At 33.6% G+C, this 24,036-nt stretch overlaps 2 protein-coding genes across 3 annotated transcripts; one reads left to right on the forward strand and one right to left on the reverse strand.

Moving 5' to 3' along the window:
- Positions 1-14,157: 14,157 nt before the first annotated feature.
- LOC127243661 (hexokinase-1-like) lies at positions 14,158-17,599 on the forward strand. Its single transcript, XM_051263786.1, has 9 exons — positions 14,158-14,789; positions 15,455-15,605; positions 15,682-15,864; positions 15,957-16,031; positions 16,129-16,284; positions 16,413-16,511; positions 16,584-16,714; positions 16,795-16,876; positions 16,959-17,599. Exons 1-9 carry the CDS (start codon positions 14,518-14,520, stop codon positions 17,289-17,291), a joined length of 1,482 nt encoding a protein of 493 aa, XP_051119743.1. The 5' UTR covers positions 14,158-14,517; the 3' UTR covers positions 17,292-17,599.
- LOC127243662 (auxin-responsive protein IAA26-like) lies at positions 17,473-19,141 on the reverse strand. 2 transcript variants are annotated; one of them, XM_051263788.1, is made up of 4 exons: positions 18,853-19,141; positions 18,485-18,750; positions 17,983-18,159; positions 17,473-17,836 (listed from the first exon to the last, which is right to left on the reverse strand). In XM_051263788.1, the coding sequence occupies exons 1-3, from the start codon at positions 19,071-19,073 to the stop codon at positions 18,029-18,031; spliced, it is 618 nt and encodes a 205-aa protein (XP_051119745.1). In that variant the 5' UTR covers positions 19,074-19,141; the 3' UTR covers positions 17,473-17,836; positions 17,983-18,028. The 2 variants fall into 2 exon arrangements, with proteins under 2 accessions (XP_051119745.1, XP_051119744.1); XM_051263787.1 differs by having other exon boundaries at positions 17,477-17,836; positions 18,033-18,159; positions 18,853-19,140.
- Between the last annotated feature and the right edge of the window lie 4,895 nt (positions 19,142-24,036).

Here is a 24,036-nt window from a genome sequence, read left to right on the forward strand (position 1 = left end):
AATAATAAATATAAATAAAACTTACTATTCTTAATTGTGTAGTGTAGCATGTTTTAATTAATACTTCCTCGGTCCGTGAACACTTACTTTTGGCGCAGATAAAAGTACTATAATTATATTTTTACCCTTGTTTTTTTTTTTTTTTTTTGGTAAAGGTAATATGTGATGTAAAGTAAATGTATTTGTGGAAAAAAATGAAATATTAAATAGAAATATGTATACTTTCTAGTTTGACTAAGGGAGTAAATCTTGTCGTTATAATTAATTACTTATACTTCTATATTTTAGATAAATTTTTGGTTATAAGTATGGTTTTCATAAATATTAAAAAATAATCCCTCATTTTTAAAATAATAGTTTCATTGTGTCATTTTCGTCCCTCTTTAGAAAAAAGTATATAATATATGTATATTAACACACTATATACACCCTATTCGCTAGTACGATATTCCAAATCTGAAAGTTTATCTAAACTAAATTCAAATTTAATTTTAGTTCGAATTTTTTGGATTTTCAAATTAGCTTAAATTGAAAATTTTATAAATTTTGAATTTTATACTAAAAATTTGAATCAGTCCGAAAGACTCTGTCCGTCCACTTCTCCCAAAGCTCACGATTTCTATATCTAACATACTCCCTCACAGTGATCATTCAAAACACCTGAACAATGGCGTCAAGTTCTTCGACTTCTCATTCCATCCTCATCGATGGACTTCCTAACGAAATTGCAGAGCTAATATTCGAGAAGCTCTGGACAATCAATCGCGCTAAATTAAGATCCGTATCCAAGGCATGGAACGCCCCTCTAACTGATAAGACTCTCCCTCCGGCAGCTTCCGAGCCTCCATGGCGAATAATTACCCGAAATTTGTTGGACTATTCAAGAGAGTATAAAAGTTTCAGGAAAATAGTATTTGAAAGCATCGGTGGGAAAAAACACATTTTCAAATATCCGATAGTGGCCGCCGAGTCGGGTTGCTACGGCTCTTCCAAGGGTTGGCTCCTTCTCTACAACAGTCGTGAGAAATATGATGGGAAAGATATTGAAATGATGCTATGGAATCCGCTCTCCGGCAAGGTTCGGAATTTACCTTCTCTATCTGAAATTCATCAGAAAAGCTTTTTTTCAGATTTTGAATTTGCCACATTATATATCTCGAAATTTCTCGTCTTCTCCCCCCATGGAATCGACTTCGCCGTGGCCATACTTTTTCGGAAAAGGGAAAGCTTAATTTCAGGGTCGTCTCTATTGGTTGTCTGTACGCCGGAAGAGTCGCAGTGGACGGTTGTAGAGATGAACAAGAAGGGATTGTGCACGGTGGATATCCTTTTTCATGGAGGCAAGCTTTTCGTTTACAGCTTTGTCTATGTGATGAACCCTACCGGAGAAGAAGAAAGTGGCGGAGTTAGCAGAAGTGGTGGTCGCGCTGTCAGCAGCAGCGGCCGCCTGGAATTGGACATATGCTTTGTATTTGGAAGTGAACTGAAGGCTAAGCTGGCCGTTAACGACGGCGAGTTTGGCGATGGTGATTTGTTGGGCGAGGTTTTTGTCGAATCGGTTAACCTTGAAGCAGAATTCAAGCCGCGAGAGAAAGGCTTTGTTTGGAATCGCAAGATTTGGAATTCACTTAGCAAGATTTCAACGTTTGTTATGTTTATGCCCAAATTCCATTGTTAGGGTTTAGGGTAGCGAATCCCTTCACCTGTTAGGGTTTAGGGTTGCTTCTTGAAGAAGAAGATACTGTTGACATTATTATTTATTATTATTATTATTATTATTAAAATAAATGTTTTTTTTTCTTCATGCTACAATAATAATTTTAATCGTATCGGCAAATTAACTTACCCCAACTTCCTTCAATATTTAACTATTTAACGGCCTGAATCGGATAAAATACAAATTAAATCAAAACTAAGTACAAATTAAATCAAAATTACAGAACATAGAACTGGTCAAGGAGTTCTAGATCTTTAAGATTCGAATATCCAAAATTTTGTAGTAAAATCAAATCAAATTATGATAAAATCTAAACAAAATAAAGAAGTCCAATTTTTAAAAATAAGAAGAAATTTAGATAAATTAATTAATAAAAACAAGCAACCCAACAAACCAAAATACATTGACGAAAATTAAAATATTTCAGAAACAAATATTATCTAAAATAAAAATCTAAGAGATTATAATGGATTAATAACTTAAGATATTTTAAATTTTAAATTTATTTTTCAAACAAAATTTTTTCCCCTTAATTTCTCTACAAATATGTTAACCTAATTTAACATCTGTCATAGTAATCATTCAAAACCACTTGACAATGGCGTCAAGTTCTTCAACTTCTCAATCTGTTCTCATCTCCAGACTTCCTAACGAAGTTGTAGAGTTAATATTCGAGAAGCTATGGACAATCGATCGAGCTAGATTAAGATCCGTATCCAAGGCATGGAACGCTGCTCTAACCGATAAGACTCTCCCTACCGTACCTTCCGAACCGCCATGGTTCATCCCGTTGAATATCCAGAGAAGAGTAATATTTCAAAGCTTCGATGGGAAGAAAAGATACGGTTTCACATATCCGAATTTTTTCACATATCCGAACTTCCAATCATGGCGCTGCTGCGGCTCTTCCAATGGTTGGCTCCATCTTATGCGCGAAAGGGATCACAAGAACGAAGATATGCAGACGGTGCTATGGAATCCGCTCTCCGGCAAGCTTCGGTACATACCTTCTCTATACTCGATTCATCAAGTTTTTCCAGGCCGCGAGTATCCCACATTATATATCTCGAAATTGCTCGTCTTCTCCACCAACTCCATCGACCTCGCTGTCGCCATTCTTTTTGAAAAAGGGAAAGAGTTGGTTTCGACGGCGTCTCTATTGGCTGTCTGTACGCCGGAAGACTCGCAGTGGACGGTTGTGGAGATGAAGATGGAGGACGCGCGCATGGTGGATATCCTATTCCATAGAGGTAAGCTTTTTGTCTACAGCTATGTGATGAACCCTACCGGAGGAGAAAGAAACGGCGGAATTTTCAGGTATGATGACCGCGCCGTCAGCGGAAGTCTGGAATTGGACATATGCTTCATATGTGGAGGTGTGCCGAAGGCTAAGCTGCAGGTGAAGGAAGGTGAGTTTGACGAAGGCGATTTGTTGGGCGACCTTTTGGTCGAATCGGTTAACCTAAACGCAGAATTCAAGTCGCCAGCTGTTTGGAATCGCAAGATTTGGAATTTACTTGACAATTTTTCAACGTCTATTCTGTTTAAGCCCAAATTCCATGGTTAGGGTTTAGAGTTGCTGCTTCTTCCCGAAGAAGAAGATACTTTTGACATTATTGTTATCTTTATTATTATGATTATTATTATCAAGTTAAATACGTTTTTATATTTTTATCGGATAAATAAAAATTCAAAAGTTCGAAATTAAATTTTAATTTTTAATTTAGTTCGAATATTGGAGTTTATAAAAAGTAAAAATCATCTACAAACTGGTTTGGTCCCACAGTATGGAATGGAAGATGAATAATCACGGTGGGTTGCTTGGATCGATTTGTGTGGATCGAATAAGTTTTTATCTAATATAATTAAATTTTCATTAAAAACAATATGATAAAAATATATATATATATATATATCAGTTATGTTTTATAAATCTTCAATAGATATATCACTAAAATAGGATAATTTATTTTTTCTAAAACTAAATCCACTAATTGTGGCAAATATTCTTGAACTGTGTAACATATATCAATTACATTCATCTTATCCTTATAAATATATAAATTTTGAAAAATAATTAATGTTTTATATTTCACATAAATTTTAACAAAAAAAAAACACATTTTGTGATCACTCAAAACCCTTAACAATGGCGTCAAGTTCTTTGACTTCTTCTCAATCGATCCTCGATCGTCTCCGGATTCTCTAACGAAATTGCAAAAGTTAATATTGGAGAAGCTATGGACAATCGATCGGGCTAAATTAAAAACCGTATCAAAGGCATGGAATGCCGCTCTATGATCTCATAAGACTCTCCCTCCCTGAACAATGAGTTTTCAAACTCTAGAAAGAGAGAGATAATAATCAAAAGCTTGGATTGGAAATTAAAACACACAGTTTCACATATCCGAATTTCAAAGATCATAAGCTCATTGATGTCGATAAAGATACTGTTGGGGTGCAAATCCAAGTCCCACATCGAAAATTATGAAAAAAATTTCACACTTTATAGGTCCCAAGTGAACTCCAGTACGAGGCATTTTTGAGGATATCCAAAAACAAATCCGTGCGAGTTCAGCCCAAAGCGGACAACATTTCTTGATATAAAGTTTTGGAAACCTACTGTAATATTATATAGGAGTGTAATTGGGCGCAAGATCGTCTCGTAGGATAGGTTTATAGGTTTTGACCAAATGCGAAGCGCCATGCACGACCGTGCATATTGTGTTATGCTAGTTTCGTTATTATGAGAAGCAGCCAACAACTTCAAAAACACATGCATGGTTGTGCATAAGTACCAGCATTTTTTCTATATCTTTTTTCTCTATCATAATTAATTTCATTTTCTTTCTTTTTTATTACTCTTCGTATTTATTACTCTCTTCGTTAAAATTAGCACAATTGGGGGGTCTACAGAGATATTAAGAAAAATAAATACCTTATTGAAAATGTAATAAAAATAGTGGTATTTGTTGTAAATAAATGTTAAACAAAGGTAAATTTAACGGAATTATTTTTATATCTAATATAATTTATTTTAATAATATAAATAATCTAGGTCGATTTTCAACAAATTCAAATAAGCCCCAAACCCAATTTTCTCAAACCCAACATAAAGAAACACACCTTACAATTCATCGAGTTTTTCCGGGGTTCTCAAAATTATATATTTTCAGGTTTCCTCCATACAAGAAAATATATCTCGAAATTGCATGTCTTCTCCACGGACTCCATTGACCTCACCGTGGTTGTCCCTTTTTTGGGCTCTATCAGCGTCGACTCCGAAGGCCTCTCAATTGGTTGTCTATACGCCGGGAGACTACTGTTGTGGAGATGAGCACGGGCGAAGTGCGCATGGTGGATATCCTCTTCAATAGAGTCTATCAAGCTTTTCGTCCATAGCAATCTGTTGAACCCTACCGGAGAAGAAGAAGGCGGAATTACTAGGAATGGCTGCCACTCCTTCCATTGATCAATTCTCATTCCTTTCTCTAACTTACCTTTAAAGAACATAATTTGTGATACGCTGCTTTAATCAAAGTTGTCCAATTTTCATTATTTAAACTTGTTTTTTTCAAAAAAATCACAAAATATCTCGTCAAATATTATTTTAATATCAAATTTAAATCAATTTTTTTCAAACTCAACCAAAATAAACACACCATTGATTTTATGTAGTTGTTTACAAGGAAAATAATAATTATTCTAATGGTACGTCTATATATATGAGAGATATATTAATTTAATCCTTATTATAAAATCTCATATTAAATTATATTATCCTAACAAACTCGCGAGATTTATTTTTCAAACAAGATTCCCCAAAGTTGTCTAGCTATAAATACATTAACCAAATCTAACATTCAAAGCAGCTTCACAGTGGCCATCAAAAAAAAAAAAAACCCTTAACAATGGCGTCAAGTTCTTCGACTTCTCAATCCATCCTCATCGATGGACTCCCTAACGAAATTGCAGAGTTAATATTCGAGAAGCTGTGGACAATTGATCGCGCTAAATCAAGAGCCGTATCGAAGGCATGGAACGCGGCTCTAACTGATAAGACTCTCCCTATGGCACCTTCAGAACCTCCATGGTTAATCCCGAGGTATTTCCGGATAGAAGTAATATTCGAAACCTTCTATGGGAAGAAAACACACACTTTCACATATCCGAATTTCAAACATAAGCGCATCTGCGGCTCTTCCAATGGTTGGCTCCTTCTTCTATGCCAAGGGGGTGACGAGAATGTGGATTTGCAGACGGTGCTATGGAATCCACTCTCCGGCAAGCTTCGGAATCTACCTTCTCTAATGTCGATTCATCAAATTTTCCGGTCCGTCCCGAGATACTATATTATAGCTTGGGTTTATGCCGGATTACATATTTCGAAAGTGCAAGTCTTCTTCACCGACTCCATCCTTTTTCGAAGTGGGGAAAATTTGGTTTCGACGCAGTCTCTATTGGTTGTCTGTACGCCGGAAGATTCGCAGTGGACGGTTGTGGAGATGAACATGGAGGGAGCGCGTATGGTGGATATCCTATTCCATAGAGGCAAGCTTTTCGTCTACTGCTATGTGACGAACCCTACCGGAGGAGAAGGAAGCGGCGGAATTATCAGGTATGGTGGCCGCGCCGTCAGCGGCAGCCTGGAATTGGACATATGCTTCATATTTGGAGGTGAACGAGAGGCTAAGTTGCACGTGAATGAAGGTGAGTTTGGCGAAGGCGATGTTTTCGTCGAATCGGTTGAAGAATTCAAGCCGCGAGAGAAAGGCTTTGTTTGGAATCGCAAGATTTGGAATTCACTTAGCAATGCTGCAACCTGTTTTGTGTTTAAGCCCAAATTCCATTGCTTGGGTTTAGGGTAGCGAATCCCTTCACCTGTTTAAAAGGGAAGGGAATTTGATGACAGGGAAGTGAGGGAAAACAATATTAAAATTCTAATAGGTTGTTTGGTTCATATGGAAGGAAAGATAGGCGAGGAGAGAGAATAATATTTTTGTGTTTTGTTGGATAGAGAGGAAAAGGAAAATAAAATAATTTTATCATTTTGCCCCTATATTATATAAATAAAGAAAAATAAAAATATTTAATAAAATTTTATTAATTTATTCATAAAGCATGATATAAAATTTCTGTCTAATCTAATAAAGCAAAAATTATATTATAAAGCTTCGGAAGAACCAAACACCATATACATAATAACCAATCTATTCATATCACGATCGTAATATAACCACATTTGGTTAGTTCTCTTACAAGCACACCATAAAAGAAAGAAAGAAAATTGATAGAAAATATATATATGATGATGCGTTTTTTCTTTTTTTTTTTATTAAAAACAACACTTCATAATAATATAATTAAATAAAAAAAATTATATAATACAACATCGAACATGGAAAAAATACATTAAAAATACAAATTAATGTATGTGAAAACTAAAATGATAACAAATGTTCAACATACCTTTACATTCTGTGTATTTGGTTCAAAAGAAAAGTGACAATTTCAGGCAATTCTTTAATTTCATCAAAACCTATAAAATGGTGTAAAGAAGCAAATTAATTCAAAAATTGAACTTATAAAAAAAAATAATAAGAAAAAGAAGGAATGAGATAATAGAATACTAATGAGAGATTGAATGATAATTTACTTAATCATACATTATGTATTTATTAACATCATCAATATAGATAAACCATAATTTACTTATAAATAATAACATAACATAAAATCATATATAAATGAAGTATATAATAAAAACCAAGTCTTCGTATAAAATTCAAATCTACTTATATAAATTAAATTAATTATTAAAGTAAATCAAATCATTAAACAGAATTAATTAAAATATATACTTAATTATAAAATAAATTTGATTAAATTTATTTAAAATATATTCGAATTAAATTAATGTGATTTGTTTTAAATAACCTAAGTATTTATTAAAATCAAAACAAAGAAAAATAATAATTTTATATATAAGTATAACAATAGATATTTTAAAATTTATATAATATTATAAAAAATTTAATAAAATGTTAAAAATGATATAATAGGCAAAAATTATTTAACAAAATCATCTCCTCCAAATTCCCCCAAATTAGAGGGAAATAAAAATCTAACCAAATTAAATTCCCTTCCCTCTAAAAAAACTTGAACCAAACACAAAAAAATTTAGAATTCTAGCCCTTCCCCTCCCCTTTCCTCCTAAACCCTCAAACCATTAGGGTTTGTTTGGTTCAAATGAGGGGAGGGGAGGGATTTTAAAAGAAGGGAGGGGAGGCGAACCGAGGGGAAAGAATATTAAAATTGTAATAGTGTGTTTAGTTCATATGGGAGGGAATTGAGCCGACATGAGAGAAAATAGTATTTTTGTATTTAATTAGGCAGAAGAGGAAGGGAAAAATAGAATAATTTTACTATTTGCCCCTTATATCATATAAATAAAGAAAAATAAAAATATTTAATAAAATTTGATTAATTTATTCATAAATCATGACACAAAATTTCTTTGTGTAATATAATAAAACAAAAACTATATTATAAAGTATCGGAAGAACCAAATACTATATACATAATGACCTATATGCGTGCTTCAGGTGGACATTCAATAATCGTTCAAAATTGGTCTAAATTATTCATAAGAAAACAATATATCTGAGCTCATCGTGCTGTTTCAATTCCACATTACTTAATCATTATATTTATTAACATTACCAATATAGATAAACCATATTTACTTATAAATAGTAACAACATAACATAAAATCATATATAAATTAAGTATATAATAAAGACCAAATCTTATCTTATCATGTCAAAATCAAATCTACTTATATAAATTAAATTAATTATTAAACTAAATTAACGTGATTTGTTTTAGATAACGTAAATATTTTTTAAAATCAAAATAAAGAAAAATAATAATTTTATATACAAGTATAACAATAGATATGGTAAAATTTATACAAACTAAATCAATTATAAAAATTATATTAATTTTTTAAAATATGTTTCGTTGATAAAATCAATTATTATAATTAAATTCAATTATTTAAAACTAAATCAATTTAAAATTATTTCTTTTTTAAAAAAATATTATACTCCCTCCGTCCAGCAACAAAGGTAGCGTTTACTTTTTATACGTAGATTTTTAAATATTAGTATAATATTGAATTGTAGTAAAAAAGACAAAAATACTCATATTAGTACGGTGTAATATAAAAGTGATGAAATTTGTGTAATATATTATAAGTTGAGAGGGTATTTATTATGTGAAGTAGGTAGTATAATTACTAAATTAGGAAATTGTAACCTTATTTTGGGACAGACGAAAATGGAAAATAATAACATTTCAATGGGACGGAGGGAGTATATTAATTTTTGAAAATATTACAACTAAATTTAATGTAAATTTTAATTTAAAATATCTTAAAATATATAATGTAATTTAGATATATACACAATATACATTAATATTTATTCGTATAATTAAAAATAAAATAAATAAATATTGAAATTTAAAAATGTTATAAAAATTTAATAAAATGTTAAAATTGGTATAATAGGCAAAAATTGTTTAATAAAATCCATCCCCTCCAATGTGTATTTAAAAATGTGTATTTATTTATAATAATTTTATTTATTTTTTATTTTTTATAATTTTGTATTATATAAAATTTTATTTTCTAATCAAATGATATATATATTGATATACTTTTATTTAAATATAATTTTAAAATAAATTATATTGATATGAAAATAAATAAATATATATATGTAATCTTTTGTTAAAATTTAAAAAAAAAAAAGAAAAAAAAAGTAAAATGATGACCTAGAAATGAAAGAAAAACTTTTGATAAGTTTATTTGACCTAGATGATCTTAAATAAGCTAAAACCTTTTGAATTTGTCAAACAACCCTAAACTGATATTAATTAATTTCATATTAAAATGACATTATTCTAACAAACTCACAATATTAATTTTTCAAACAAGATCCCCTAATTTCTCTACCTATTATAATACATAAACCAAACCTAACATCATCATAGTTATCATTCATAGCAGCTTCACATTGGGCATCAAGAAAAAACAAAAACCCCTTAACAATGGCGTCAAGTTCTTCGACTTCTCAATCCATCCTCATCTCCGGACTCCCTAACCAAATTGCAGAGCTAATATTCGAGAAGCTCTGGGCAATCGATCGCGCTAAATTAAGAACCGTATCGAAGGCATGGAATGCGGCTCTAACCGATAAGACTCTCCCTGCGGCACCTTCCGAACCTCCATGGTTCATCCCGAGGCATATCCTGAGCGAAGTAAAATTCGAAAGCTTCTATGGGAAGAAAACATACACTTTCAAATGTCCGAAATTCCAATATTCGCGCTGCTGCGGCTCTTCCAATGGTTGGCTCCTTCTTATAATCGATAGGGATAACAACAATTCGGATTTGGCGACGGTGCTATGGAATCCGCTCTCCGGCAAGGTTCGGAATCTACCTTCTCTATCGTTGATTCATCAGATTTTCAAGGGTACCATGAACTGCATTATTTTTGGTTGGATTTATGCCATGTTATATATTTTGAATTTGCTCGTCTTCTCCACAAACTCCATCGGCCTTGCCGTCGCCATCCTTTTTCGAAGTGGGGAAAATTTGGCTTCGACGCCGTCTCTATTGGTTGTCTGTACGCCAGAAGATTCGCAGTGGACGGTTGTGGAGATGAACATGGAGGGAGCGCGTATGGTGGATATCCTATTCCATAGAGGCAAGCTTTTCGTCTACTGCTATGTGACGAACCCTACCGGAGGAGAAGGAAGCGGCGGAATTATCAGGTATGGTGGCCGCGCCGTCAGCGGCAGCCTGGAATTGGACATATGCTTCATATTTGGAGGTGAACCAGCAGCTAAGCTGCACGTGAATAAAGGTAAGTTTGGCGATGGCGATCTGTTGGGTGAGGTTTTTGTCGAATCGGTTAACCTAGAAGAAGAATTCAAGCAGCGAGAGAAAGACTTTGGTTGGAATGACGAGATTTGTGATTCAATTTACAATTTGTCGACGTCTACTAAGTTTATCCCAAAATTCCATTGTTAGGGTTTTAGGGTAGCCAATTTTTCACTTGTTAGGGTTTTGGGTCCCGAAGAAATTATACTTTTGATATTATTATTATTATTATTATTATTATTGAGATTTTATTTTTCATGCTACAATAATGATTAACTTAGTCCAACTCCCTTTAATATTTAACCGACTGGATCGGATCATAGTCTAATTTATGAGAAAAATGGAAATTAAATCAAAATTTTATAACAAATATGTTTTGTGAAAAAATAAGTTCAAATCAATTTATGATAAAATCTAAAGAAAATAAAAGAAGTCCAAAGTGGTATAACATGTGTAAAGAATTACTCTTTTTTTTTTCTTTTTTTACTAATTTGGCGCTATTTATTTTTCGAAAAAAAATATAATACCAAATATTAATTTTTCTTTTTTTTTTCTCAAAATTTCAAAAACATATATTTAAACAAAGCAAAAAAAAAAAATTAATAGGAAGAAAAATAGATAAATTCATTAATAAAAACAAGTAATGCTCAACAAACCAAAATATCACTACAAAAAAAAATCAGTTTTGTAACAAATTTTTTTTATCTCTAAATCTATTTTTTCCGTTATTAATGACATTAGAGACGGAATTATGAATGAAATTACGTTAGCTACATGAACTTTAGAGACGGAATTCCGTTACAAATATATTATTTTTTTGTAGTGTACTAATACAATAAAATGTTGACCTAAATTAAAATATTTCCAAACATATAATATATATATAAATCCAAAATGTTAGTAATATTGGTATAGGATTAGCCAATAAAAATATTAATTATTTCTACTGCTAATCACTATTTTATATATTATATATATTGTGTATATAATATATGTAAATAGATATACGGTGTATGCAGTAGGTAAATATAATATATATTAGATAATGTATGTATGTATATATATATATATTATCTTGGGTGTGTGCGTTAGTGTATATGTATATAATGATATAAAAGTAATAATGATAAGGAGAGCAGGGTGAGAGCAAAATGAGTGTGTTTATTTTCTTTGATTAACAAACATACATATATAGGCAGATAACCTCAACAAGAAGATAAGGAAAAGCATACATATCTAATACATAGCACCCACGGAGGTGCTACGTGTATAACACTCCCCTTAAATGCTTTTGTACAGAGAATGTGTCTCGTTAAAATTTTACTAACTCTGTGGGACAAAAAAATCCTAGTAAAGGAAAAAAAGTACACTATTCTTGTATCGATTCGCTCCTCCTAATCTGAGCATTATTTGAAATCCCTTAACCGAGCATCCCAATTTTTTTCACCAGTTTTTCAAATGTTGTCGTCGGCAATGCTTTGGTTAATATATCCGCTAAATTATTATCGTATCGAATTTGCTGCACATAATTTCACCATTCTGCTGAAGATCATGAGTAAAAAGGAATTTTGGTGAAATATGTTTCGTTCTATCTCCTTTAATGTAACCCACTTTTAATTGTGTTATACAAGTTGTATTATCTTCATACAATGTAATTGGGGGAATTTTAACGTCAGGTATTAACCCGCAATTTTTCAGAATATGTTGAGTCATTGACCTCAACCAAACACATTCTCGACTAGCTTCATGTATTGTCAATATTTCAGCATAATTTGAAAAAGTACCAGTTAAAGTTTATTTCATCGATCTCCAAGAGATCACTGTTTCGCTACAAGTAAATATATAGTCAATTTGCGACTTGGCTTTACGAGGATCCGATAAATATCCTGTATCGGCAAAACCAATTAATTCATGTCGAGAATCTTTCGAGTAGAATAACCCGAGATCAATTGTTCCTTAGAGATAGCGAAAAATATGTTTAATCACATTCCAATGTCGTCGAATAGGCGATGAGTTGAATCTTGTCAATAAGTTTACAGCAAATTTAAATTATAAATTTCTAAAAAATACATGTCTACCGTATAGATAATCTTATGCTATTATATAAAAATAAATATTGTAAAAAATTTAACAAATAATCTATTTTTGAAAATTATTAATAATAATAATAATATAGTTGATGTTGACAAATTATTTTCATAATTTTCTGACTATTGTTTTAAAAGATTAAAAACTATTTGTATACTAAACTTAAAATTTTTAGTTATTGTTATTTTTTAACGAAATAAATATTTTAATATTATAAATAAAATGAGTTTGTTTGATTATAGTTTGAAATTAATTCACAATAAAGTGATGTATGAGTTTTGTTTAAATAATATTTTAATATAATATTTTGTTTAAAAATAATATATTTTTATTAAAAATTAGTAAGAATAAATAATATTTTCTTTTCTATCCATATTTATTTTTACTTTCTTTCGTATAATTGTATTGTTGTTACTTCTTCCGTCCATCACCAATGTATTTATTTGTTTTTGCAAGTAAATTTTAATATATTAATATTATATAAATATATAGTACAATTGATATGTATAAATATTATTATACTCTTAACATATATGATATTATTTGATGATATTTGTATAATATTATATGAACGGTGAATGTATTTTTATATTTGAGCAGAAATACATTTACTAAAAATAAAAATGAATATATTTCTTATAGACAAACTAAAATAACAAAATAGATAGATTGGCTACCGAAGGAGTATCATTTTTTTAAAAGAAAATAATAATAATAAAAGTATATATTTTTATTTACTTTTTTAAAAAATTTATATCCAGTGAAATGGTTACAAAATTGGACGTAAAAATAGTAATAATTTTAATTTGAAATGTATGTATATATATATTATATGATATAACCCCTATATATTGTGTACTTTTCATAAAATATATGCAATACTCAGTAGGGTAATATTTTCATTTGACTTTTGCACCTGAATTAAAAAAATTATTATTTTATAGATATATAGTATTAAAAGTAATATAATATCTATTTTTATCTATAAAAAGTAATGTGAAAACATAAAAAATATGAGTATTTTGGTATTTCTCTGTAATTTATTTTTGTAAAAAATGAAATTAAAAGTTTTGATTTGGACATACTAAAATAAAAAATAAGAAGTTTAACAGTGGACGAAGGGAGTGTAATTTACTTCTTATTTTCTTCATTTCTTAACCATCTATATTATGATAAAATTTTGTGCAATAAATAATCGGATAAATAGATATGAAAACACAATATATATATATATAATAATATTCAGAGAAAAGACAAAAGAAGTGAAACAATGCCGCACGTGGCGAAAAAACAATTGCCGAAAAATCGCGACAGTAGTGAAAGCTCCATTTCCAACACAAATAAGCTGCAAAATTGACCCATGGACTCAACCCACTGTGCGTGTGTGTGTGTGTCTCTATGTGTCTATAGATCGATCAATTGATTCACCGATTCGCAACAAGGAACAAAACAATGGAACATCTCACCTCATCTCATCTCATCTCATTATTTCTAACACCACTTCCAATTTTTAGGGATCGGTCCAAATTCGCCCTCCGCCATTGATGCTCCTTCCATCATTCTCCCCACCTCTCAATTCACTCTCCCCAATCCTTTTACCCACTTCACTTTCCCCATAATTGATCTCTCCTCTCCTCTCCATTTCCATTCCCATTCGCAATCCCAATTTCCCGATTCTATTCCCATTTTCAATCCCCATCCACCGCAACGTGAAATTATAACTGAACGCCTGTAGAGAGGATCCAATTTTTTCGGAGATTAAATGGGTCGTGTTGCGGTAGGGGCGGCGGTGGTCGGAGCCGCTGCGGTGGTCGGCGTGGCGGCGCTGGTGGTGAGGCAGCGGATGAGGAATTCCGGGAGGTGGTCCAGCGCGATGGCGATCGTGAAGGAATTTGAGGAGAATTGTTCGACGCCCTTGGTGAAGCTGAGGCAGATCGCCGACGCAATGACGGTCGAGATGCATTCTGGATTGGCATCGGACGGCGGGAGTAAGCTCAAGATGTTGATCAGCTATGTCGATAGCCTCCCCAGTGGGTAAATTTTCAATTTCCCCTTTTCCATTGAATTGGAGCTTTAGATTGCTTGGCAATAGTAAAATGTTCATATATATATATATTTAATGCGATGTTTTGGATATAATATTGATTCGTCCAACAAGTCGAAAACAGTATTGAAAACAATAAGTGAACGTTCTCCCTGTTTAGACAGAAGTTTTCAAAATTTTGGGAGCAAGAATTTGAGGATTTGAGGTAATGGTGATGTTTTGATTATGAAAATTGTATTTGATGTGATGATCTTTTGAGCATAAGTTCCGGAAATTTCAATGGATGAAAAGATCTCTCAATCTCCATGCTTAGACTATAATATTTGCTCTTTCGATTTTTGAAATGGTAGTATGTATATGTACATTGATTTCGAATAATGTAGTGGCATTTATGATCCTAGAAATTCATGGATGTATGATTAGATCCTAAATAGTGTAGATGATCGATGATCGAATTTAATTTGTGACAGGAAATTTGTGTTTATAGAGACTTATCTTTAGTGTGTTTTGCTATAACGAATTCGTCGCGAAAAAATGTGTGTAAAAGCTCCCTTAGGTTTGTCCTATACATTTCGAGTTGGCGATGATTGAGGTTTTCCTTCTTGAGTCGAATATATTTTGGATTTTATTTTTAAAAATTTTTGTCGCGACTCAGCGACGAGGCAGGCATATTTTATGCTTTAGATCTTGGAGGGACGAACTTCCGCGTCTTGCGAGTTCAACTAGGTGGAAAGGGAAGCGGCATTGAGCATCAGGAGTTTGCCGAGGCGACAATACCCCCAGCGTTGATGAGTGGTAGTTCTGATGTAAGGAATTATCGTTTACTCTGTAATACAGATTTTTCGCGCCACGGTCGAATACTCAGGAAATAGTCGTTTCCAGGCACTTTTCGATTATATTGTCGAAAAACTCGCGAATTTTGTCGCTGAAGAAGAGCAGAGGTTTCATCAACCTGAAGGGAGGCAGAGGGAGTTGGGCTTCACCTTCTCGTTCCCGGTGTTGCAGAGTTCGATAAACTCCGGAACTCTGATCCGGTGGACGAAGGGCTTCTCAATAGACGATGCTGTAACTCATCTTGCCGAATTGATAAGCGTTTTTGTCGTCATTTCAAGAAATTCGATACTTTCTTGATTTTTTCGACTGTGGTTTGTTCGTAGGTTGGCCAAGATGTCGTCGCTGAACTCGACAAAGCCTTGAAAAGAAAGGGCGTCGAAATGCGAGTCTCAGCTCTGGTAAGCTTGTTTTGTGCAATTTTGGAATTTTTTTAGAACTCGCTACTTTTCCGATAGTCGACATTTTTTCCCTTTTTTTTTTGTTCTCTTGTCTCAGGTTAACGACACGATTGGAACATTGGCCGGGGGAAGATATGCTAATAATGATGTAGCCATTGCCGTGATTTTGGGTACCGGAAGTAATGCTGCGTATATCGAACACGCCAACGCTATTCCAAAGTGGCGCGGTCCTTTGCCCGACTCCGGAGAAATGGTAAGTATTCATGCGCGTCGCAAACCCTCTCGTTTTATTTAATAGAAGTTAAAAAGATCGATCAGAAAAAAAAAAAAAAAATTCATCGAAGATACTACTGAAGCCATGAATGAATTGCGTCGACGCAGGTTATAAACATGGAATGGGGTAACTTCAAAGCATTGGCTCTTCCCTTAACCGAATTCGACATTGCGCTGGATGTCGAAAGCGTAAATCCCGGCGAACAGGTATGGCTTCAATCGATGATTTCTATTATCCATTCAGGCGAATCAAATACTTACGATTCTTTGATAATGCAGATATTCGAGAAATTGATTTCCGGCATGTACTTGGGGGAAATATTGCGCCGAATTTTACTTAAAATGGCCGAAGAAGCCTCTTTCTTCGGCGATAAAATTCCAGCGAAACTCAAAATCCCGTTAACTTTGAGGTAATTCATACATTTTACTTAAATTTACGCCGTCGACGAAACCCAAATTATATACTTCAGCTCGATAATGTAACCTGCAGCACGCCTGAAATGTCATCTATGCATCACGATAAGTCGCCTGATCTTCACGTCGTAAAGGACAAGCTTAAGAGCATACTCGAGGTATGTCATGTACTTAAATTTACCGAAACAGAGTTTTTTCTCGACTGCGCTTAATTTACGTCGGTACTTTATTTGTTTTCAGATTTCGAACACTTCCTTGCAAACAAGGAAAGTCGTCGTCGAGCTCTGCAACATCATCGCCTCGCGCGGGGCTCGTCTCGCAGCCGCGGGGATTTTAGGCGTCTTGAAGAAAATGGGACGGGACGGTCCGAGAGAAGGGGGCGGGAAGACAGTGATCGCCATGGACGGCGGTTTGTACGAGCACTACACCGAATACCGGAAATGTTTAGAGACCACGATAAGCGAATTGCTCGGGGAGGGGCTCGCTTCGAGCATCGAGTTCATGCACTCGAACGACGGCTCTGGAATCGGCGCAGCCCTCCTCGCGGCGTCGCACTCGCTATATCGCTGGTGAGTTCGTCGTAAATTTTTCGAGCGAAACATTTTTTCGAGCGTTTATTTTTTTATCGATCGATCGAATCGATTCGATTCCGGCGAGAATGAGGATGAGGCGAAGCCTCGATATTTTTTTCTTTCTTTTTTTTCTTTCCTTTTAGGCTATTGAATAAGATTGAAGAGAGCTCTGTTTTTTAACTTCGTCGATCATCCCATTTTATTTCATTTCTTCATGGGATTGTATGATGTAATAACATTAACACTTTCATGGTATTTTACAGCAGCCCAGAAAAGGGCTTAAAACTTCGATTAAGATTACAAATTACAATCGCAGTTCTATCTTACAAGCCAAACTACAAGAAATCAATCACTTTTTTAACCTTAAAAGACATCATTTTTACCATTTCCGGGCTTTATTGTATCGAACGATTCGATCTCCCGCCAGCCCGGTTAATTCGATTCGGGCTCATCCGATTTCAAGCCACGTCCTTCCCCGAGCGCGACAGAGCAGGGAGTTCGGAGCTTCGCAGCACGCGCAGCCTTTTGACGGTGGAGACGAACATGCTGCAAGAATTCAGACAGCGATGAAGATCGAATGAGTTTCGTGACGATGTGATTAATTTAAGACTATGAATGCAACTAGCGAACAATTCAAGTATTCGTTTTTGTCTCTTTAACCATTGAAAGAAGACGCGAAAACAACGTAGGACCTAACGAACAAATAAGGCATCTCGGATTGATTAAGATTCAAGATTCTCACTGCCAAGGGACATCCCCGACTAGCATCCGATCGCCCTCGTTGTCCTCGTAAACAAGCGTATACTCGCCATTTTTGTTAACTAAGCTTCTCTTCATATCCTCGACCTTAATCGAGGAATCCCTTTGTGCTACACGACAAAAACAAAAAAAGGAAAAACATTGTCAAAATATTTGTTGTGACGGATTGGATTAGGACTAATGATCGAATAACATAAACGTAAGAAGACAGTCCACCAACAACGTGTTGTCTATGTCAATAAGACAACGGAGAACAGATTTATTGAGAACAACTTGATTTCATATATATGTGTTCAAATAAACTAAGATAATAGATCAAACGGGCTCAGTCCAATGTTACGTACCATCAGTTTTCTTTTCCTTCGAAAAATCATATTTTTTATTAAAATATATTATTTTTTCTCACAAAAATATTGTATTTGAATCTAATTTAACCTGCAATAAGGCCGTGGAAGAGCTCATCGACAGCATACGACAGCTTCTCGTAGCTATCGTATGCTTTGAGGTCGACTTTCCTCCCTATGGGAATGCCATCCATGTTGATCTTAACGAACCGCCCTTTCGGGCAGCTTTCCACGGCTTTTCGATCGGAAACCTTGCCGGAAATTGATTCAGACACCATTTTGGATGAATTTCCGGTTGCAAGATTCTTCCTGAACGACCTCACCGGCGGCCATCCGACCACCGGACCGGCAGCTGTCCTGTCGTATTGTTCCACACCAATAACAAGATTATTACATTTACAACTGAAAAATAGATACAATTATATGTGTATGTATATATTGGATGAAAACTAGGGCAACCTTTTTTGCCATGGAGGTTTGAAGACAGATTGATGATGATCTGCAGATGGAGGGCCAAGACAGAGGTCGAGCTTCGGAGAGCCGTAGGTTGTGTCGTGGTCGTCGTATTCGTCGTCCTCCTCTTTGACAGTCGTCGTCTTCGTCCATTCTGTGTCTTTTCGAACCAAATCGAAGAAGTGATGACAGCCGGCGTCGTCGTGTTTTCTTGGATAATCTTCCATTGTTGGGGTGTCTCATAAACACACACAGAATTAGGGTTGTGTTTTTTCGAAACAACAGAAAGTGAATGAATTTAATTAATTAAGAAAGGTTGGAGAATCTTTCGAGTGAAGAAGAGGGCCCCAACATCAAGAAAATGGAGGATTAGAAAAATTTGCACGCAACCAACCCCACCCCCTCTCTCACTATACACACAAATATATCTATATAAATCGGACTTACTTTGCAGGATATTAGATTCAATCGAAAATTAATTAAGAACGCACTCGACAAGTAGCGGCTGCAAATTCCGGCATTACTAAAAATATACTCTCTCTGTTCCAATACAATAGTCGTTTCCATAAATAACTATATTATCGTAAAACTATCCATACTTTTTTATTTTTATTATACAATTGCTACTACTTTTTACACTAATACACTCGTAAAGGCAAAAAAAAAATTTATCCATAAAATGTCGTGTCCAACCCAATTAAAATTATATTTATGGGACTGAAGAAGTATATATCTATATAAACGAGTCGTAAAGATTTGCATAATGATATTGGAATGAATTCGTGACTATATAAAATTATGAATATTAGAGTTTTTACCTATATTTTTATATTTATACTTAGGTATAGTCTTTGTCATTTATATCTTAAATTTAGTCATCTCAAGCTTAGATCATTTATATCGAATTGGATAATAATATTTTTTTTTTCATTATTATTTGCTTTTTTATGTATTTTTTACTCTCCGCAACAAAGTATATATACAACTTTGATATGATGCTTGTATAAATATATCATTTTAAGAATACAACATGTGTCGTGTTAAAATGCTTGAAAAGATTATACCTTATGTAGTCTACTCTTTTTGTATACTTATTATGTTGTAAAAATTGTAAATTGATTATTACTATTATTAGTTCATACATTACATTGTATTTATATTATATCTATATATTATGTATTTCTGATCATATTGAGTACTTTGCTAACCAATATGTTGAAATTTAAACTCTAAATTAAGGATCTACCGTGTTAAAATAATTGAGATAAAATAAAGCAAATTCGATCTAATCTTATTCTTCAACATAGTCGGATTTGGATATGTAAATCGGAGGGTTTTGTATTCTTCAACTCTATGGCACTAACCCTTCATGAAAAAACAGCTAGGGTTTTTGCGATTACTCTCACGATAGATATGGAACGTAATGATTGTTGTGTCTAGACGTAGATCACAAACCCTATTTTTAAACCTTATAATTAATTGATTTCATCACTCAATTAATAAGTTATCGAGTTTCTGTACATAGCAAGCCTGCACTTACTAAATACATCTAAACTCAATAAATTAATAAGTTACTTAATATAGACTTAATCCGATTGATAATCCAAATAATTACGTTTAATTCACAATTAAATTTTTAATCCAACGCAATATCCTATCGACATTCGAGACAATCGACATATATAATATTTATATGTTGTTGATTTGAGGAAGCAACGCGTGCTGTGAAGATGGAGCAAAGAGGGCTTTTAGAAAAGACAACGTCAAACAGACAACAGTAAAACAAGAAGATAGAGGACAGCATCCAACAGTGTCCTAATCCCTAAAAATAAAAAATAAAAATAAAAATAAAAATCACCCACCAGCATAGCATTGTTATTTGGAAATGATTTGATTTGATTTGATTTGATAATATATTATATACATCCCCCTTCGCCTGAAATGAAAAATGAAAACTAGCTTGGAAGTCAATCATGGAAAGAGTAGAAAACAGTGGTGTGCCCTAAACACGATGACTCACTCTACACTTCATTCTTCATCTTCATCTCACGGCTGGGAACGTAACCGTCCCAACTCTAAATAATCCAACGCCCCACACAAGCCTTTCCTTATCTATACTTTTTATATATTTCCTCCGTCGTTCAAATCTAGGCTCACTTTTTTTTAAAAAAAAATCGAAAAATATTCTTATTTTTTTAATAAAAAATTATTCTATTTTTATATTGTTTTATACTATAAAAAAAAATTAACAATTATTAGTCACTTTTATTAAAACTCGTACCTAGTCAAATAAATACATATTTGCATGACGAAGGGAGTATATATAATTTATTTAATATATATAATGATTTATAATTATAAAATTTTGAGTTAAAAGACTTCAGGGCTTCAAAAAATTAAAAAAACAATTTTAACACTATTTTTTATTTAAAAATGGTAGAATAATATTTTATTTAATTATTTATATTTTATTATAATTAAAAAAAATATTTATAATAGACAAACCTTAACCCTAGAATTATTTAGAATAAATTATATAACGTCATGAAATCCCTAATGTTAATATAAAATTCGCACTAAATATTCTATTTGTCCGAAACTGATTCTAAATAAATACCTAAATTTTTATATCAATAAAAAATAAAAAAAAATATGTTTTATTAATTTTTTTAATAAAATAAATAATTAATTGATTAATCATTCATTTTTATAGTTTATAAAGACAAATTGTTATTTGATTTTTATAAAAAATAAATGATTGATCAATTATTTATTTATTTAAAAAAATTATTCACGATATTTTACTTTTTTATCTGTATAAAATTTGTATAATTTAAATTTTTATTTACAACCAAATATTAATTTTAGATAAAGGTGTTTCATGCCGCAAATTTTACATTAACATAACGGATTTCACGCAATAAATAACAGACATTTTGCTTTTGTGCATTTTTATTAAAAACACAATTGGTATTACTCCCTCCCTCTCGATACAATAGTCTTATTTACCATTTTTGTCCGCCCTAAAACAATAATCTTGTTTTCATAAATAATCATGTCACCATAAAATTACCTCTATTTTTCATTTTTATTATCCAGTTGTCACTACTTTTTACACTAATATACTCACAATGACAAAGAAATCTTCTATCCATATTTTTTTACCAAACTATTAATATAATATTAATATTTATTAAATCTCGTGTCCAACCCAATTAATATTTTATTTATGTAACACGAAGAGTATATAATTTACCCAATTATTTAAATATTTACTTAAAATATTGCACTTTTCCTGGATGCCACGTGTCCACTCGAGTGGGCCCAGAAGGTCGTGTGGCAGCGCGGACACGGTGAGCCGTGGATCTCCGACAAAGGAATAATCAACGGCCAAAAAAGCCTCAGCAAATTTAATAGAAAAAGCGCATTTTAAAGAGACTTTTGTACAACAATAAACGCGTCCACTCAAAACGCGACACGCGGCACCTCTGTGTCACGTCAACCATTTCCCAAAAGCCCACAATTGCGTGAGCCAATCCCAGCCGTCGGATCTGAATCGGACGGCGCAGAAATCAGTGGGGCCAACAATGGGAGACAACCCGTGCTTAGAGCGTCAAATCAAAAAGGAGCAACTTGGGCTTTGTAATAATCGCCACTAATAACTAAAGTCGTGCTTCAACTTTAACCAGATTCTAATCACGATTTTGGAATTTTTATTGGGAAAATGAGACAGACCGCACTGGACAATACCCTAAAGTCGCTAGTCGCGTCAACAGCCCGAACCCATTTCTCAAATAATCGGGTCGGATCTATTATTTTATTATTTTTTTTCAATTTAGGATGGTCAACCAAAAGAAATGTTAAAGTAGATTTTGACCGGCTCAAACTAATTAATTAGAAGAAATATCGAGTGTTTTTTTTTATTATTTAATTTCTTAATTATTTTTTTGAGATATTATTTTAATAAGTATTATCAAATTGTAGTTTTTCTTTTTTAATTTTGAATTTAATTTGAATAATTTTTTTGGTGTAGTGCTTTTTTTTTTTTTTAACAAGAAAATTGTGATTGTTACGTACGAAATTTAGAATTAGGTTAAAAGCCCAAGGTAAAAAGAAGAATGGGCCTGGCAATAGGGTTGATTGAACTGGCTGAAGGACACCGTGAGGAAATCAAGGAAAATAAATTTATTTATTTATTTCTAAGGAAAATACAGGTCGGAAGGTTTTCAAGTCGGTAGGTCCTCAGGACGGAAAGACCTCAGGACGGAAGGTTCTTAGGTCGGTAGGTCCTCAGGACGGAAAGACCTCAGGACGGAAGGACCTCAGGTCGGTAGGTCCTCAGGACGGAAAGACCTCAGGTCGGAAGGTCTTCAGGTCGGGAGGCCCTCAAGATGGAAAGACCTCAAGTCGGAAGGTCTTCAGGTCGGGAGGTCCGCAAGATGGAAAGACCTCAAGTCGGAAGGTCTTCAGGTCGGGAGGTCCGCAAGACGGAAAGATCTCAAGTCGGAAGGTCTTCAGGTCGGGAGGTCTGCAAGACGGAAAGACGATGAGTCGGAAGGTTTTCAAGTCGGGAGGTCCTCGAGACGGAAAGTCGTCGAGATGGGATATCCGCAGGTCGGGTAAACTGTAGGTCGGATAGAAGGCGGAGTCGGACAAACGCGGAGGCCTTTGATCAAAGACAGGGGGCGGTTGATATGGAGGTCGGCCCAAGTGGGGTCGGGCAAAGAAGTAGGTCGGACGAAGGACGAAGTCGGGCCAAAAGAGCGGAAGGTTTGTGGTCGGCTCAAGGAGTGAAATATAGGGAATTTTGGTCTGCTGGGGACACGTGTCAGCATGAGAAAGGTTGGAAGACGGTTGAGAAGGAGACGTTGTAACCGTTCGGGTGACGGTTTTCAGTACGGTTTCCCAGGGAATATTTAAGGTTTGAATCATCATTTGGCAAGACATCTTCAATCAACTTCAACAAAGCAAAGTCAGATTTGGGGATCACCACTTTAAATTTCAGTCTTTTATTTTCCAGTTTATTTTCTGTACCATACAGTGTTTAGAGATTCCTAATCTCAGGCACTAATTAATCAAGTTTAAGGATATTTTCTATATCTTTGAATTTTACTTTATTTTTGTTGAAAAATTACATCAACAAATTGGCGACCACAGTGGGAGCAAGACAAAATTGCTCATTCCAACTCC

The sequence above is a fragment of the Andrographis paniculata genome, unplaced genomic scaffold (genome assembly GCF_009805555.1).
Source record: "Andrographis paniculata isolate CXL003 unplaced genomic scaffold, ASM980555v1 Contig95END, whole genome shotgun sequence".
NCBI lineage: Eukaryota > Viridiplantae > Streptophyta > Magnoliopsida > Lamiales > Acanthaceae > Andrographis > Andrographis paniculata.